The following is a 16,544-nucleotide window of genomic DNA, read 5'->3' as shown; positions in this document are numbered from 1 at the left end:
ACATTTTTTGAAAAAATGACTTGTCCAAGGGATTAAATCGGGGTCCCAATCTCCTTGTTCCTCATCTACCAGAGAGCTCAGCAGCAGTGTGGGAGTTCATTGAAAACTACAAGCCGACATCGGCAAAGGACAGAACTCTGTGAATGAATGGCACCGCCGCGGTCTTTTCATTAAGTGACAGCCATATGGGAAACTTCTCCCCGCACTGCTGTCACACAGAGGACTCGGATCCCTGAGCTGCTCCAGGAACAGGAACATGTAACATCTTCCGGAAGGTGAACGTTTCCTCTAACCCTTTCACTGCCAGAGCTCATTTTTGCCCACATACTGGACACTTTCCCCCCTTTCCTGCCCAGGCCAATTTCATCTTTCAGTGCTTTCACAATTTGAATGACAATTGTGCGGTCATGTAACACTGTACCCATATGACATTTTTACATTTTTTTCCCCACAAATAGAGCTTTCTTTTGGTGGTATTTGATCACCACTGGGGTTTTCATTTTTGTGCTACAACTAAAAAAGTTTTTCTTTGTTTCTGTTATAAAATTTTGTAAATAAGTAAGTTTTCTCCTTCATTGATGGGCACTGACAAGCATCCATGATGGGCACTGGTGGTCATCACTGTTGATCATCACTGATGGGCCTGTAGTGATAATCAGTGCTGAATATCAGTGCAGATCCCCCCTGTCAGGAGAGACGCTGATCGACTGCTCTACTTGCTCCTTGTCAGCAAGAATAAAGGAAAGTCGATAACCGGCACTTCCTGGTTACGATGTGATTAGCTTTGATTGGACACAACTGATCACTTGGTAAAGAGCCTACGTCATAGGCTCTTTACCGAGATTGGAGATGCAGAGTGTCAGAGCAACACACCTCATCGCCGATCGCCAATCATAGGAAATCACTTTGCTACATTATGGCCAGAATATGTAATGGCTGGATGAGTGATTGTCACATTCGTACCATTAATTTTCTATAAGTAGACCCCTTAGATTCCTTGATCAGACATGTCTTCCTACTAATACTTGAGATCATACTCATACACTTATAATTGCCAAAACGGCACACCCAAGTTTTTTTGTGGATATGAAGATATATGGGGCTCGTCTATCAGTGGTTATTTGTGTCCACATGGATGAATTGTATCCGCATTACATATCTGAGAGATAGATCATTTCATAGGGCAGAAGACAGATAGCCCATATCTTCAGTAAGGCATTATTTACTAGCATACTTTATCTTTTTCTGTTCATCACATTTTTATATAAGAGGAGAGACAGATATACCCCCATCTCTTGATACCAGTTGGTGTTGGTAAGTAGACCTTGAATTTATATATCCTCTATACAGCCTGGAGCCTTATATTGAATGTAGGAGGAGATTATAACCCTCATATTGTCTATATGTATATATCAAGAGAAGTTTCACTATTTAAACTTGGGAGATGTTAACCACTTCAATACAGGGCACCCCCCTCTCCCTCCTGCCCAGACCAATTTTCAGCTTTCAGCGCTGTCAGAATTTGAATGACAATTGCACAGTCATGCAACACTGTACTAAAACACAATTTTTATCATTTTGTTCCCACAAATAGAGCTTTCTTTTGGTGGTATTTGATCACCACTGGGTTTTTTTTTTTTTTTGCTAAACGAATTAAAAAAGACCCAACATTTTGGAAAAAACTTTTTTTTTGTTTCTGTTAAAAGTTTTTGTAAATAAGTAAGTTTTCCGCCTTCACTCATGGGCGCTGATGAGGCTGCACTGACGGGCATTGATAAGGTGGCACTGATGATGAGGCATTGATATGCAGCACTGATAGGCAGCACTGATATACAGCACTGATGGGCATTGATAGGCGGCACTGATATACAGCACTGATGGGCATTGATAGGTAGTACTAATAGGTGGCACTAATGGGCACTGATAGATGGCTCTGATAGGCAGCACTGATGAGGATGCACTGGCAGGCATTACTGCTGGGTACTGATTTGCACCTCTAATGGGCACTGATTGGCACCTCTAATGGTCATACTTGGTGGTCCTGGGTGGCATACCTGGTGGGCCACCAGGTGATTGGATAAAAGACAATGTAGCACCAATATTTAAAAAGGGCCCAAAATACATCCCTGGGAATTACAAAGGAAGGCTCGTAGACGTGGTGTATCTGGATTTTGCAAAAGCATTTGACACAGTTCCCCATAAAAGTTTACTGTACAAAGTAAGGTCCGTTGGCATGGACCATAGGGTGAGTACATTGATTGAAAACTGGCTACAAGGGTGAGTTCAGAGGGTGGTGATAAATGGGGAGTACTCAGAATGGTCAGGGGTGGGTAGTGGGGTCCCCCAGGGTTCTGTGCTGGGACCAATCTTATTTTTTTTTGTTCATAAACAACCTGGAGGATGGGATAAACAGTTCAATCTCTGTATTTGCGGACAATACTAAGCTAAGCAGGGCAATAACTTCTCCACAGGATGTGGAAACCTTGCAAAAAGATCTGAACAAATGAATGGGGTGGGCAACTACATGGCAAATGAGGTTCAATGTAGAAAAATGTAAAATAATGCATTTGGGTGGCAAAAATATGAATGTAATCTATACACTAGTGGGGGAGAACCTTTGGGGGAATCTAGGATGGAAAAGGAAGCAATTCCAAGCTGCTGCTTACAAAGCAAACATAATATTGGCATTAAAAAGGGGATCAACTCCAGAGATAAAACAATAATTCTCCCGCTCTACAAGACTCTGGTCCGGCCGCACCTGGAGTATGCTGTCCAGTTCTGGGCACCAGTCCTCAGGAAGGATGTACTGGAAATGGAGCGAGTACAAAAAAGGGCAACTAAGCTAATAAAGGGTCTGGAGGATATTAGTTATGAGGAAAGGTTGCGAGCACTGAACTTATTCTCTCTGGAGAAGAGAGACTTGAGAGGGGATATGATTTCAATTTATAAATACTGTACTGGTGACGCACAATAGGGATAAAACTTTTCGCGGAAGAGAGTTTAACAAGACACGTGGCCAATTAGAAGAAAATAGATTTAACCTTAAACTATGTAGAGGGTTCTTTACTGTAAAAGCGGCAAGGATGTGAAATTCCCTTCCACAGGCGGTGGTCTCAGCGGGGAGCATCGATAGTTTCAAAAAACTATTAGATAAGCACATGATTGACCACAACATACAGGGATATACAATGTAATAATGACATATAATCACACCCATTATCCCGTCTTGTTGTACAATGCTAGTGTATAGGGAGTTCTCATCAATGGTGGCTAGGATTTACCTTTGCATACCAGTGGTTTGAGAAATTTATCCAGGTATTCACCCAGTCTTGAGAATACTGAGTTTATCCCACTGATAATGGGTCTCCCAGGAGGCTTGACTAGCCTCTTATGAATTTTCGGTGTGTAATAGATCACCAGAGTTTTGGTAGAGTTGGATACCAAGTATTCTGCTTCTTTGGCATTAAGTATTCCACAATCTTTAGCTTTCTTTACAAAGGCCTTCAATTTGTTCTCGTATTTTAGTTTGGATTCCCTTTAAGTTTTGTATAGGTATGTTCCACCTTAAGTAAGTTTTCCATTTCTTCCTCATAGTCACTCTTATTTAAGATCACCAGTCCTCCCCCCTTGTCTGCTGGGCGTATCACAACTTCATTTCTTTTACCCAAGGCTTTAATGGTTTTCCAAATATTTCTTGTTTTGTTGTTGTTTCGTTTTCCTTGTTTTCTTAAGTCATCTTCGACTATTTTCTTTTCCTTGCATGTCCCCCTCGGATCTACAGCGACTTTACTTCCAAGTCCACTTTCCGAGCACTTTCAAGTGCACTTGCAGTGCAAAGTGGATTTTCCTTTAGTAAATAACTCCCTGTAATACAGGCAAAAAAACAGAAAAATACAAAAGGGATGTGTTGGATTACAACAATATGTTAAAGGGGGCTTCCAGATTCCGATAAGTCCCCCCGCCCGCAGACCCCCACAACCACCGGCCAAGGGTTGTGGGGATGAGGCCCTTGTCCTCATCAACATGGGGACAAGGTGCTTTGGGGGGACCCCAAAGCACCCTCCCAATGTTGAGGGCATGTGGCCTGGTATGGTACAGGAGGGGGGGCACTCTCTCTCTCGTCCCCCCCTCTTTTCCTTCGGCCTGCCAGGTTGCGTGCTCGGATAAGGGTCTGGTATGGATTTTTGGGGGGACCCCACGTCAATTTTTAAAAAAAATTTGGCGCGGGGTTCCCCTTAAAATCTTCAGGTCTGGTATGAATTTTGAGGGGGACCCCTACGTCATTTTTTTTTTAAATTTTGGCACGGGGTTCCCCTTAATATCCATACCAGACCTGAAGGGCCTGGTATGGAATTTAGGGGGACCCTCCACGCCAGTTTTTTATAAAATTTTGGTTCGGGGTTCCCCTGTGGGGAAATCCCATGCAGTTTTTAACAATTAACTTTTATGTGTATTGTCGGGACCGGCAATTCATTAATAGCCGCGAGTAGTTTTAAATGGCTTTTTTTCCTTTGAAATGTCATTTTGCTGTCAGACTGTTCTAAACACAGGAAACATGCGCCCCTTTACAGGCATACTATAGACACCCCCCAGGTACGAAATTTAAAGGAATATTACACTTTTATTGTTTCACTTTAAGCATTACTAAAATCACTGCTCCTGAAAAAACGGCCGTTTTTAAAACTTTTTTTTGCATTGATACATGTCCCCTGGGGCAGGACCCAGGTCCCCAAACACTTTTTATGACAATACAATGCATATATAAGCCTTTAAAATTAGCACTTTTGATTTCTCCCATAGACTTTTAAAGGGTGTTCCGCGGCTTTCGAATTTGCCGCGAACACCCCAAATTGTTCGCTGTTCGGCAAAGTGGCGAACAGCCTATGTTTGAGTCGAACATGAGTTCGACTCGAACTCGAAGCTCATCCCTAATGGGGACACAGATGTAAGGAGGGATTCTGCTGGGGACACAGATGTAAGGAGGGGCTCCGCTGGGGACACAGATGTAAGGAGGGGCTCCGCTGATGGGGACACAGATGTAAGGAGGATTCCGCTGATGGGGATACAGATGTACGAAGGGGCTCCGCTGGGGACACTGATGTAAGGAGGGGCTCCGCTGATGGGGACACAAATGAAAGGAGGGACTCCGCTGATGGGGACACAGATGTAAAGAGGGACTCTGCTGATGGGGACACAGATGTAAGGAGGGACTCTGCTGGGGACACTGATGTAAGGAGGGACTCTGCTGGGGGGCACCTGATGTAAGGAGGGACTCTGTTGGGGGCACCTGATGTAAGGAGGGACTTTGCTGGGGGCACCTGATGTAAGGAGGGACTCTGCTGGGTGCACCTGATGTAAGGAGGGACTCTGCTGGGGGCACATGATGTAATGAGGGACTCTGCTGGGGGCACATGATGTAAGGAGGGACTGTGCTGGGGGCACCTGATGGGATCTGGTGGCAGGCGACGTGGCAGGTGACACGCTCAGGGCTCCCACTGATTCTGCATTATGGTGAGTTGAATGATTTCATTGTATATTACAATGTAATAATAGAAATAATGCGCTTCAATCATCCTGACACCATAACAACCATGGTGCCGGGATGATTAACGTGCTAATACCAGGTGTAGCGCTGGTAGATTTTCTAATCTACCGCTTATAGGTAAATTTAATGGGTCATCTGTACTGTACGTAGTTCAGATTCAATTTATTGTTAGATTAGCCTCTGTTCCAGCTTGGCTGTGTTGCGTGCAGTTCCGCATTCTGCCTGTGGGTGTCGTTGTCGCCATGGGTCGGTGTTGGAAAGCAACAAGCTAAAGTATATGAGTGCTCTTCTGTCTCATAGACAACTCGGCGGAGGTGGTCCTCCGGGTTGCATTCTGGGAGAGGGTATGCATGGGACAGACGCCATGTTTTAGGGAGAGTGGAGGTCTGAAGTTTTAACTTTGCAGCCCCCGGGGCCGGGAGTCCAAACCTTGCAGCCCTTCGGGCTGGAGGGTTGCGTCGCTGTAGCCGCGTGGGTGGGCCCAGAAGCCTGTCTGGGGCCTGTTATGGCTGGGATGGTCCTGTGCTGTCTGTCCTGCGGGAAGAAGCCAGACAATCGGGAAGATCCAGGGGAGGACCCATCTTGGAAGGGACCATGCAAGGCTGGTCTTAAGAAGGGCCTGGTGACTCGATTGGAGGACGCATCTTAAATGAATCTACCGCACAAGTACTGCCGGGTCGGCTTAAAGGTTCTGGTACTGTGTTTGCTGTTCATCGAAAACTACTACATCCTGTGGCAGAGGATCGTGCAGTTTTGTTCTACCCAGGTCTGTGGCAGAGACTTTTGTTCGTGCTACGTTCCGGATGCTAGGTTAGTGAAAGAGACCTATCCGGGCGGGCAAAGATTTAATCCTGAATTGAGGATACATTCACCCCTAAGATTTCAATTCCTCATTGCTACACCAAGAAAAGGTATTTGAAATTCCCTGCAACTCTTCTTCTACCTCTTTCCTGCTACTTCTTCCAGTTATCTCCCATTAAAGGATTGGAAAAGTACTCAAGTGACTGGTGCCTATATTGTCCGATAATAAGCTCAACGTGGACTCTAAGTTGGTGTTGGTGAAATTACAGGTAAAAAAGGTGATGGTAACAGCCCGCTTTAAATCAGCAGCTCCACCGTGAGTTAGTGCTACACAGGTGTTTGGAGTATCATTATCTGCTGATTGTTAAACATTCTAGAATACACATATTTCTATTGTTGTGTAGGATCTGGATCATCTCCCTCCATCCCTCGTTCATCTCAGATGCTAACCACACCCCCTTAGAGCCACATCCTTTAAGCCACACCCACTGTTTTCTGAAACCACGCCCATTTCACCAAGTGGGAGGGGTCAAAAAGGAAGGGCGGGGTCTGGCACCCTCCCATCCTAAAACTTCACCAGCTGCCACTGTGCTGGGTGTCATATGACGTCCAGTCAGGATAACTTAACCATTTTGCGCATGTCATTCGGTTATATGGCAGGCAGGAAGTGGTTAATATCACCACATAGAGATAAAACATTGATTCATATATAATGGCATTGACCTCATAATATAGGTATACCTGATAAGGTCATTTACATACCTTTTATGATTTACAATGAAGGTTAAGTTTTAGTTAAGTGGCCTTTTGGTGTGCAGGAAAACGCACCCTCATCTAGTTCTAGACCATTATTATTTACAGAAATTGTTTATTGCTCAAGGAACCCCTAGAAACCTTTGGAGGAACCCTGGCTGAGAAAGGCTGGACTAGGCAGTAATATATTTCTATCCCCCTTGGTGGGAGTGGAGATGACCCATCTATAAGGATATACAGTACATACACACACAGCACAAGACGTTTCTCGGGGCTGCAGTTCCTCTGAGCTCCACAAGGTGGAGATCTCACTTTTACACAGGAAATCTCTATGGAAGACAGGAAATAAATTCAGGAACAGGCAGGAAGTGATGTCAGGTGCAGACAGGAAGTTCCGGGTGAGGGGTGAGTCAGGAGGAAGTAGAGAGGAAACGTTGCTTGAAGAGGAGACATTACTGAAAGTGGCAGCAGAGGAGGTAATAAGGATTTTTTTTTTTACTCCCAGTAATCCCCCGTCATGTCCGTCCTCTTCCTCCATAGTCACTGTGATGTCTTTTATCTCCAGCAGATGATGATACACACATATATAGTGTGGAAACCTAGATTAACCCCTTCAGGGTCAGAACATTCCCTATTTGTGGGGCCGGAACATTCTCTTCATTTTGGAGGTGTCACCTTTCCCACCAATCACCTTCTCACCTCATTAGTCTATACTAATGATTTATATGACTTTTATTAGTGATGGGGGGGGAGGGGTATTTAGGCAGGATTGGAATATGTATGTCTTTATTTTTATAAGATTCAAATAGGAAAATATATGCAGCGCTGACAACTTTTGTTTCTAGTCATATGTGTTGTTGTAAAGGTATTAAGTTGATATAGCGCCATCTAGTGGCCAACTATAAGGGTACAATGCTTTTATTTTTCATCATTTTGAGAAGTGACATGGAAGTGATTGCTTGTTTACTTCTGGACATTAACTATGACCTACCCACAATGCTCATGGACCAGAGGAGAACTGAACTGAATTGTGGGAGGATATAAAAGGGCTGGGAGCGGCAATCTTAGGTCTCTTGTTACGGGGACACGTGGCCTGCCAGCAGTACTCTGTGGGTGTGTGTGTCCCACAGGGTTGCGGCCTACCTTGTGAAGGAGCGGAGCAGCAGCAGGATCCTGCCATTTATCACAGTGTGCTGGAGCAGCAGAAGTGATCGTTCCGGAGACCCGTGGAGGAGGTAACCGAGGACTCCTGGTCGTTAGTAAACGGAACAGCGTGACAGCGTGGTTGTGGCTCCATACGGACTGAGAACTGCTGAAACGGAGGCATCCATCTGTCCGGACTCGGTGCGGTGAGAGGGTTAACGCCCAGAAGTTTGTTCAACACTACACACATTTAGAGCTGTTACAGAGTGTTGCTGGGACTGATAGTGCCACGGAACAATTGAGTTGGAAAGCATTACATTTACACAGACTTCAATATCCAAGGCAAGTAAGAACACTCAATCAATTTACCTGATTATAATTACTTTTGTGTATCACCTTGCACTGCGCAACACTCCAGAAGAACCCTCTTGTGGATTACAAATACTAATTTATAGCGAGCCGAAGATTGAAGAGGACAGGACTATCTCTTCTATTGCAGGGCCCTGCATTTAGTCATAAAGGATAGTGACTTTACTATTTAAAGCAGGGGGAGCTCCCTAGTATCTGTATTGTGGGATATTCGCATTCCTGTGTCTTTGCGCTTGCCACAGTGTGCTGGAGGTGGGAAGGTGTCCAGAGTTAAGACGATTTCACTTTGAACACTGGTCCCACCTGGAGACGCACCAATAAGGGGACTTTTCAGGAAAGTTTTGTGTGTGTGGATATATTTATGTATATCTGTGTATGTGTACAAAGACTGTTGTGAATATTTACTGTACTGTTACACTACGTTGGTGTGATAGTGTAGTCACCGTAATAACTTTTATATATACATATCATTTAAGTAAAAAAGAAGTCATTTTGGTTATCACAGAAGTTTGTGTGCAGTGTTGTTTTTCTCCTGCAGGTGGAGTCACAACACAAGCACCCAGGTAGAGGTGTATATATATAAGTGTCATATATATATTTGTTAGCTATAATTGGTATTGGTGTCACTACAACACTGCATTACAGTTGTGTCAAGGGGATTGAACAAGTTAAAGAGGGGTGAAGAGATCAGAGAACAGGCGCGATCAAAATCAGCAGCTCCACCGAGACTTACTGCTACATATAATTTTGTAGTAAATGTCCTGAAAACGAATGTCTCCATAATGATCCCAGTCTCAGATATTTATCCTAAAATGTGATCAGTAAAGTCTCCGGAGTACACGGAGATCACAGGAATATGATGTGTCCTGGCAAAGCCTAAAGACAAAGATCAGCTTTTATTTAGGAGATGTGTGACGCACCCGGGAGAAATGACTCTGTGTGTACAGATACCTCACAGAGCGTCCCTCATAGCTCCTTCTACCTATGTCCCTCCAATCCAAGTCAGAGAATCCTATGATATCACACTGGCCTGACAGCTCCTCCTCCCAATGTCCCTCCATCCAGAGTCAGTGAATCCTATGACATCACACTGACCTCACAGCTCCTCCTCACAATGTCCCTCTCACAAGCAAAAACACGATTGTTGGTCCCAGAATTCCTTGCAACAAGCACTTAACAGAGTGGGGGCCCTGTCTGGGTACATTATATCCCAGTGGAGTTTTGATAAAAATTGAGACCTGATTGGTGAGGTGAGGAGGATTCTGGGATTGTCATTTGATTTTACTATATGTGTTCAAATCTAGAGTTTTCCTCCTGTGAAGTCTGGAGATCTCATGATAATCACATTGCCTCCACCTCCCTCCCTTTCTGATAGAATAGAGAAATAAGAAGATTCTAGAAGTCACCAGAGAGATCATCGAGCTGCTGACAGGAGACGTGAGTGGTGCAGGGAAGGACATCATGATGGACAATCAGCCGCCCCTCACATCACCGGGTAAGAGGAGACTTTATTGTAAAGGAGAGAGCAGTACGGAGGGTCCACCTAGATCCCCCATCATCTTATAAACACATAGAAACAATGTATTCAGTCAGTGTGTGTGTTTCCTACAGATGGATCCAGTAATGGGAACCCACCAGAGAGATGTCCTCATCCTCTGTATTCCCGGGATTCCACACAGGAAGATCACACCATCCCTCACCATCATCAGGTAGATGAGGAACAATCACTGATAGTATCATTAGGATCTGTACATTATCTGCATTGTTACAATTTATGTTATTTTTATTCTATATTCAGAGTGGAAACCTGAGAGATTCTAAAGTTGAAGTTAAAGAAGAGATAAAAGTGGAGGATGATGAGGATGGGGTGATGGAGGAGTCAATGTTTCTAAAAGTACACAAAGATCTGTACCAGGACACCATGGTGGAGTCATCCAGCTACAGAAACCCACCAGAGAGATGTCCCCGTCCTCTGTATTCCCGGGATTCCACACAGGAAGGTCACACCATCCCTCACCATCATCAGGTAGATGATTGACAATTATTGGTAGTTCTGATTTCTACACAGCATGTTTGTTACAATTAATGTTTTATTATATATTCAGAGTGGAAACCTCGGGGATGATAATATTGATGTTAAAGAAGATTATAAAGAGGAGGATGAGGAGTATGGAGTGATGGGGGAGTTTTCAGAAGGACACAAGGATATGATGGAGCCACCTAATTCCAGGAACCCACCAGAAAGATGTCCATGTCCTCTGTATTCCCAGGATACCACACAGGAAGATCACACCATTCCTCACTGTTACAAGGTTGGTGGGACAGAGATTATAAAACACACTTATAGAGACTATGTATAGATTTTTTATGTGATGTCACAATATTAAAGCTTATATCTTACAGATGATATTTTCTCCTTTTTCTTCATTTAGAGTGGAGATCCAATTGATATAGAATTTGAGGTGAAAGCAGAAGAAGAAGAGAGGCATGTGAGGGATGATCAGCAGTCTATGGAGGAGGATGGAATAACGGGGACATTTATAGAGGAGGACACTCCTACAGAGATCAGCACAGGTGGGTCATTAACACTAAATACATTCCTCCACCCATACTGCTCACTGATTGGTCCAGAGTAGGGCAAGGACTGGGTGATATCAGCCTGTAATACCCTGGTCACTTGCCTAAGCTGTGTTCCCGTTCCCGTATTTTTCTCGGCTAATCTTCCTTCTCTGTGCTTCAGACACAATTTATGTATCTAGACTGGATTTATGGAGATTCTGGGGTTCAGCTGGTGGCTAAATGTTCATTTTCACCATAGACGTTACTAGACCTAGACACCTGGGGAATGTGTTTTGGGTCTTCTGCCCCATACAGAGTATGATAAGATCTCTGACAGAACAATTCTCCCAGGATTACTTGTTCTGTTATCTGCTGGCTGTGCCGGGTGGAGGGATATGTCTGTATAGTCTCAGACCCAAGTCACTGAGTGCAGTCTCAGTAGATGGGAGGCAGCGGTGAGGGACCTCTGCATTTGCAACTTGTCTCATGTTAAAAATTAATCTTCCACTGATTACTGAATACCAATATTATGAGTCCTGATCCTTACACTATATAATTTATATTGTACATTATATACTCTTGACCCCTGCACTATATACATTACATCTTTCTGATACTATATAGTCCTATCTGTTGTATCTTATACGATGTATTGTACATTACATAGTCCTGACTTCCCCTCTCTCCCCTCTACCCACTGCTACAGTATCTCACAAAAGTGAGTACACCCCTAAGTGAAAATGTCCAAATTGGGCCCAAAGTGTCAATATTTTGTGTGGCCACCATTATTTTCCAGCACGGACTTAACCCTCTTGGGAATGGAGTTCACCAGAGCTTCACAGGTTGGCACTGGAGTCCTCTTCCCCTCCTCCATGATGACATCACGAAGCTGGTGGATGTAATGCCGCGTACACACGAGCGGACTTTACGGCGGACTTTGCCCGGCGGACTGGATTTCGTCGGACAATTCGATGTGTGTGGGCTCCAGCGGACTTTGTTTTCTCAAAAGTTGGACGGACTTAGATTTTAAACTTGTTTAAAATTTATCCGTTGAAATCGAGTCCGGTCGAAAAGTCCGCTCGTCTGTATGCTAGTTCGACGGACAAAAAGGCACGCTAGGGCAGCTATTGGCTACTGGCTATGAACTTCCTTGTTTTAGTCCGGTCGTACGTCATCACGTACGAATTCGACGGACTTTGGTGGATTGTGTGTAGGCAAGTCCGTTCATTCACAAAGTCCGTCGGAAAGTACGTCGAAAAATCCGCCGGCCAAAGTCCGCCGTAAAGTCCGACCGTGTGTACGCGGCATTAGAGACCTTGCGCTCCTCCACCTTCCGTTTGAGGATGCCCCACAGATTCTCAATAGGGTTTAGGTCTGGAAACATGCTTGGCCAGTCCATCTGTATTTGGGGTCTGTATTTGTCACTTGTTTTTGTACTCCTCACCTGGTTGCCGCCACACACGCTTGACACCATCTGAACCAAATAAGTTTATCTTGGTCTCATCAGGCCACAGGACATGGTTCCAGTAATCCATGTCCTTAGTCTGCTTGTCTTCAGCAAACTGTTTGCGGGCTTTCTTGTGCATCATCTTTAGAAGAGGCTTCCTTCTGGGACGACAGCCATGCAGACCAATTTGATGCAGTGTGCGGCATATGGTGAGCACTGACAGGCTGATCCCCCACCTCTTCAACCTCTGCAGCAATGCTGGCAGCACTCATACATCTATTTCCCAAAGACAACCTCTGGATATGATGCTAACTTCTTTGGTGGACCATGGAGAGGCCTGTTCTGAGTCCTGTTAAACCGCTGTATGGTCTTGGCCACTGTGCTGCAGCTCAGTTTCAGGGTCTTGGCAATCTTCTTATAGACTAGGCCATCTTTATGTAGAGTAACAATTCTTTTTTTCAGATACTCAGAGAGTTCTTTGCCATGAGGTGCCATGTTGAACTTCCAGTGACCAGTACGAGAGAGTGAGCGATAACACCAAATTTAACACACCTGCTCCCCATTCACACCTGCGACCTTGTAACACTAATGAGTCACATGACACCGGGGAGGGAAAATGGCTAATTGGGCCCAGTTTGGACATTTTCACTTAGGGATGTACTCACTTTTGTTGCCAGCGATTTAGACATTAATGGCTGTGTGTTGAGTTATTTTGAGGGGACAGCAAATTTACACTGTTATACAAGCTGTACACTCACTACTAGGGATGGGCTATCTGTTCAAGTTGAACATGAGGTCGACTCGAACATTGGCTGTTCGCCCAGCGAACAATTTGGGGTGTTCGCGGCAAATTCGAATAGCCGCGGAACACCTTTTAAAGTCTATGGGAGAAATCTAAAGTGCTAATTTTAAAGGTTAATATGCAAGTTATTGTCATAAAAATTGTTTGGGGACCCAGGTCCTGCCCCAGGGGACATGTATCAATGCAAAAAAAGTTTTAAAAACGGCCGTTTTTTTCGGGAGCAGTGATTTTAATAATGCTTAAAGTCAAACAATAAAAGTGAAACATTCTTTTAAATTTCATACCTGGGGGGTGTCTATAGTATGCCTGTAAAGTAGCGCATGTTTCCTGTGTTTATAACAGTTCGAGAGCAAAATTACATTACGTTACCTTCTACTAGCGCTAGTGCCAGCTATTAATGAATTGTCGGTCCCGACAATACACATAAAAGTCATTGAAAGTCATTGAAAAAAAAAAATGTGTGGGGGTCCCCCATAATTCCATTACCAGGCCCTTCAGGTCTGGTATGGATATTAAGGGGAACTCCATGCCAAAATTTAAAAGAAAAATGGCGTGGGGTTCCCCTCAAAAATCCATACCAGACCCTTCAGGTCTGGTATAAATTTTAAGGGGAACTCCATGCCAAAATTAAAAAAGAAATGGCGTGGGGTTCCCCTAAAAATCCACACCAGACCCTTATCCCAGCACGTAACCTGGCAGGGCGCAGGAAAAGAGGGGGGGACAAGAGAGCGCCCCCCCTGAACCGTACCAGGCCACATGCCCTCATTATGGGGACAAGGGCCTCATCCCCACAACCCTTGCCCGGTGGTTGTGGGGGTCTGGGGGCGGGGGTTTATCGGAATCTGGAAGCCCCCTTTAACAAAGGGAACACCCAGATCCCGCCCCCCCCCTATGTGAATTGGTAAGAGGTACATTGTACCCCTACCATTTCACAAAAAGAAAGTGTCAAAATGTTAAAAAACCACAGGAGAAGGCTTTGGACAAGTCCTTTATTAAAAATTAAAAAATAAAGAATAAAAAAGAGATTCCAGCGATGTAATCCAATAAATACATGCTCCTACTCCAGCAATGTAATCCAATTCTTGATCTCCAGCGATGGATGATCTCCAGCGAGGAACACGCACAGGATCCTGCCTCCACCGGAGGCACCCAGCCAATGATGCGGCGCCAGCTTGACTGGTTTATGTAGCTGAGGGCGGGGCCACCTGTCACGTGACCCCACCCCCCTCTGACAAGGGAAAGTGACGGGGTTTCCCTTTGACATGTACGGGTGACCCCGCCTCCCTCTGATGCAACGCAGGATTCCTGTTAGGGCGGAGGGGTCACCCGTACACATCACTGGGAAACCCCGGCATTTCCCCTTGTCAGAGGGGGACGGGGTCATGTGACGGGTGGCCCTGCCCTCAGCTACATAAGAGCTGTCAAGCTGGCGCCACGTCATTGGCTGGGTGCCTCCGGTGGAGGCAGGATCCTGTGCGTGTTCCTCGCTGGAGATCATCCATCGCTGGAGATTGAGAATTGGATTACATCGCTGGAGAAGGAGCATGGATTTTTTTGGATTACATCGCTGGAATCTCTTTTTTATTTTTAACAAAGGACTTGTCCCAAGCCATCTCCTGTGTTCTTTTAACATTTTGACACTTTTTGTGAAATGGTAGGGGTAAAAAGTACCCCTTTCCGATTCACATAGGGGGGGGCTGGGATCTGGGTGTTCCCTTGTTAAAGGGGGCTTCCAGATTCCGATATGCCCCCCGCCCGCAGACCCCCACAACCACCGGGCAAGGGTTGTGGGGATGAGGCCCTTGTCCCCATCAACATGGGGACATCCTCCCCATGTTGAGGGCATGTGGCCTGGTACGGTTCAGGAGGGGGAGCGCTCTCTCGTCCCCCCTCTTTTCCTGCGGCCTGCCAGGTTGCGTGCTCGGATAAGGGTCTGGTGTGGATTTTTGGGGGAACCCCACGCCATTTTTTAAAAAATTTTTGCGTGGAGTTCCCCTAATATCCATACCAGACCTAAAGGGCCTGGTAATGGAATTTTGGGGGGGCCCCCACACATTTTATATTTTTTATTTTTCAATGTCTTTCAATGACTTTTGTTTATTGTAAGGACCGACAATTCATTAATAGCCGCCACTAGCGCTAGTACTTTTAAATGACTTTTTTTTTCCTTTAGAAATGTCATTTTGCTCTCAGGCTGTTCTAAACACGGGAAACATGCGCCACTTTACAGGCATACTATAGACACCCCCCCCCCCCCCACCCCCCCGGTACGAAATTGAAAGGAATATTTCACTTTTATTGTTTCACTTTAAGCATTATTAAAATCACTGCTCCCGAAAAAACGGCCGTTTTTAAAACTTTTTTTTGCATTGATCCATGTCCCCTGGGGCAGGACCCGGGTCCCCAAACACTTTTTATGACAATAACTTGCATATTAACCTTTAAAATTAGCACTTTTGATTTTTAATGTTCGTGTCCCATAGACTTTAACGGTGTTCGCGTGTTCAAACAAATTTTTTTGCTTGTTCGCATGTTCTGGATGTGAACCGAACAGGGGGGTGTTCGGCCCATCCCTACTCACTACATTGTAGCAAAGTGTCATTTCTTCAGTGTTGTCACGTGAAGAGATATAATAAAATATTTACAAAAATGTGAGGGGAGTACTCACTTTTGTGAGATACTGTATATATAAACATAATATGTATTCTCTTTTGTTACACCCATTTCCTACCAGCTGGACATTTTATATCTGATGATGTGATTGAAGCACAGACTTTTATATGTTGCTAATAATGTGATAACATCCTCAAATTTTGTAACCTTAAAGCGGAAATAAACCCGTCCACATAAGTTACATTTCCGGCATGTGCCGGGAATGTAACCCTCCCATTGGTTGTGCTCTCAACCAGACTGCCAAACCATCCAATGGCTAGTGTCATAACTTATCACATGTGCAGCATCATGGCAGTTGTAGCCTAAACAGAGGCCAAGATGGCAGCTTCTTTGGCTGTGAATACAATAGGAGGGTTTAGTTCCACTTTAAACAGAAAGTGATAATGAGGGAGGAGTCAATAACCCAATGATGGTGGTCTTCAGGATCAGTCCAGTCTTCATCTTGGTTGTTC

The 16,544-nt window shown here is 44.8% G+C and overlaps 3 protein-coding genes across 3 annotated transcripts in view; 2 read left to right on the top strand and 1 right to left on the bottom strand.

Annotated features, from left to right (window-relative positions):
• LOC141121938 (uncharacterized) overlaps window positions 1–16,544 on the top strand; it is a 284,890-nt gene that overhangs the window by 83,360 nt on the left and 184,986 nt on the right. The gene's annotated exons all lie outside the window — the stretch shown is intronic.
• The window catches only part of LOC141121935 (uncharacterized), a 206,895-nt gene that overhangs the window by 48,200 nt on the left and 142,151 nt on the right, over window positions 1–16,544 (bottom strand). The window lies entirely within an intron of this gene.
• The window catches only part of LOC141121932 (uncharacterized), a 603,393-nt gene that overhangs the window by 497,900 nt on the left and 88,949 nt on the right, over window positions 1–16,544 (top strand). The window contains exons 9-11 of the mRNA XM_073611683.1: window positions 10,410–10,637; window positions 10,717–10,923; window positions 11,044–11,185. Coding sequence (XP_073467784.1) covers window positions 10,410–10,637; window positions 10,717–10,923; window positions 11,044–11,185 — 577 coding nt within the window. The remainder of the gene's footprint in view (window positions 1–10,409; window positions 10,638–10,716; window positions 10,924–11,043; window positions 11,186–16,544) is intronic.

Source organism: Aquarana catesbeiana, unplaced genomic scaffold (genome assembly GCF_042186555.1).
Source record: "Aquarana catesbeiana isolate 2022-GZ unplaced genomic scaffold, ASM4218655v1 unanchor235, whole genome shotgun sequence".
In the NCBI taxonomy this organism is placed as follows: Eukaryota; Metazoa; Chordata; class Amphibia; order Anura; family Ranidae; genus Aquarana; species Aquarana catesbeiana.
The sequence above is the reverse complement of the archived record's forward strand: the minus strand, read 5'-3'. Positions and strand labels throughout refer to the sequence as shown.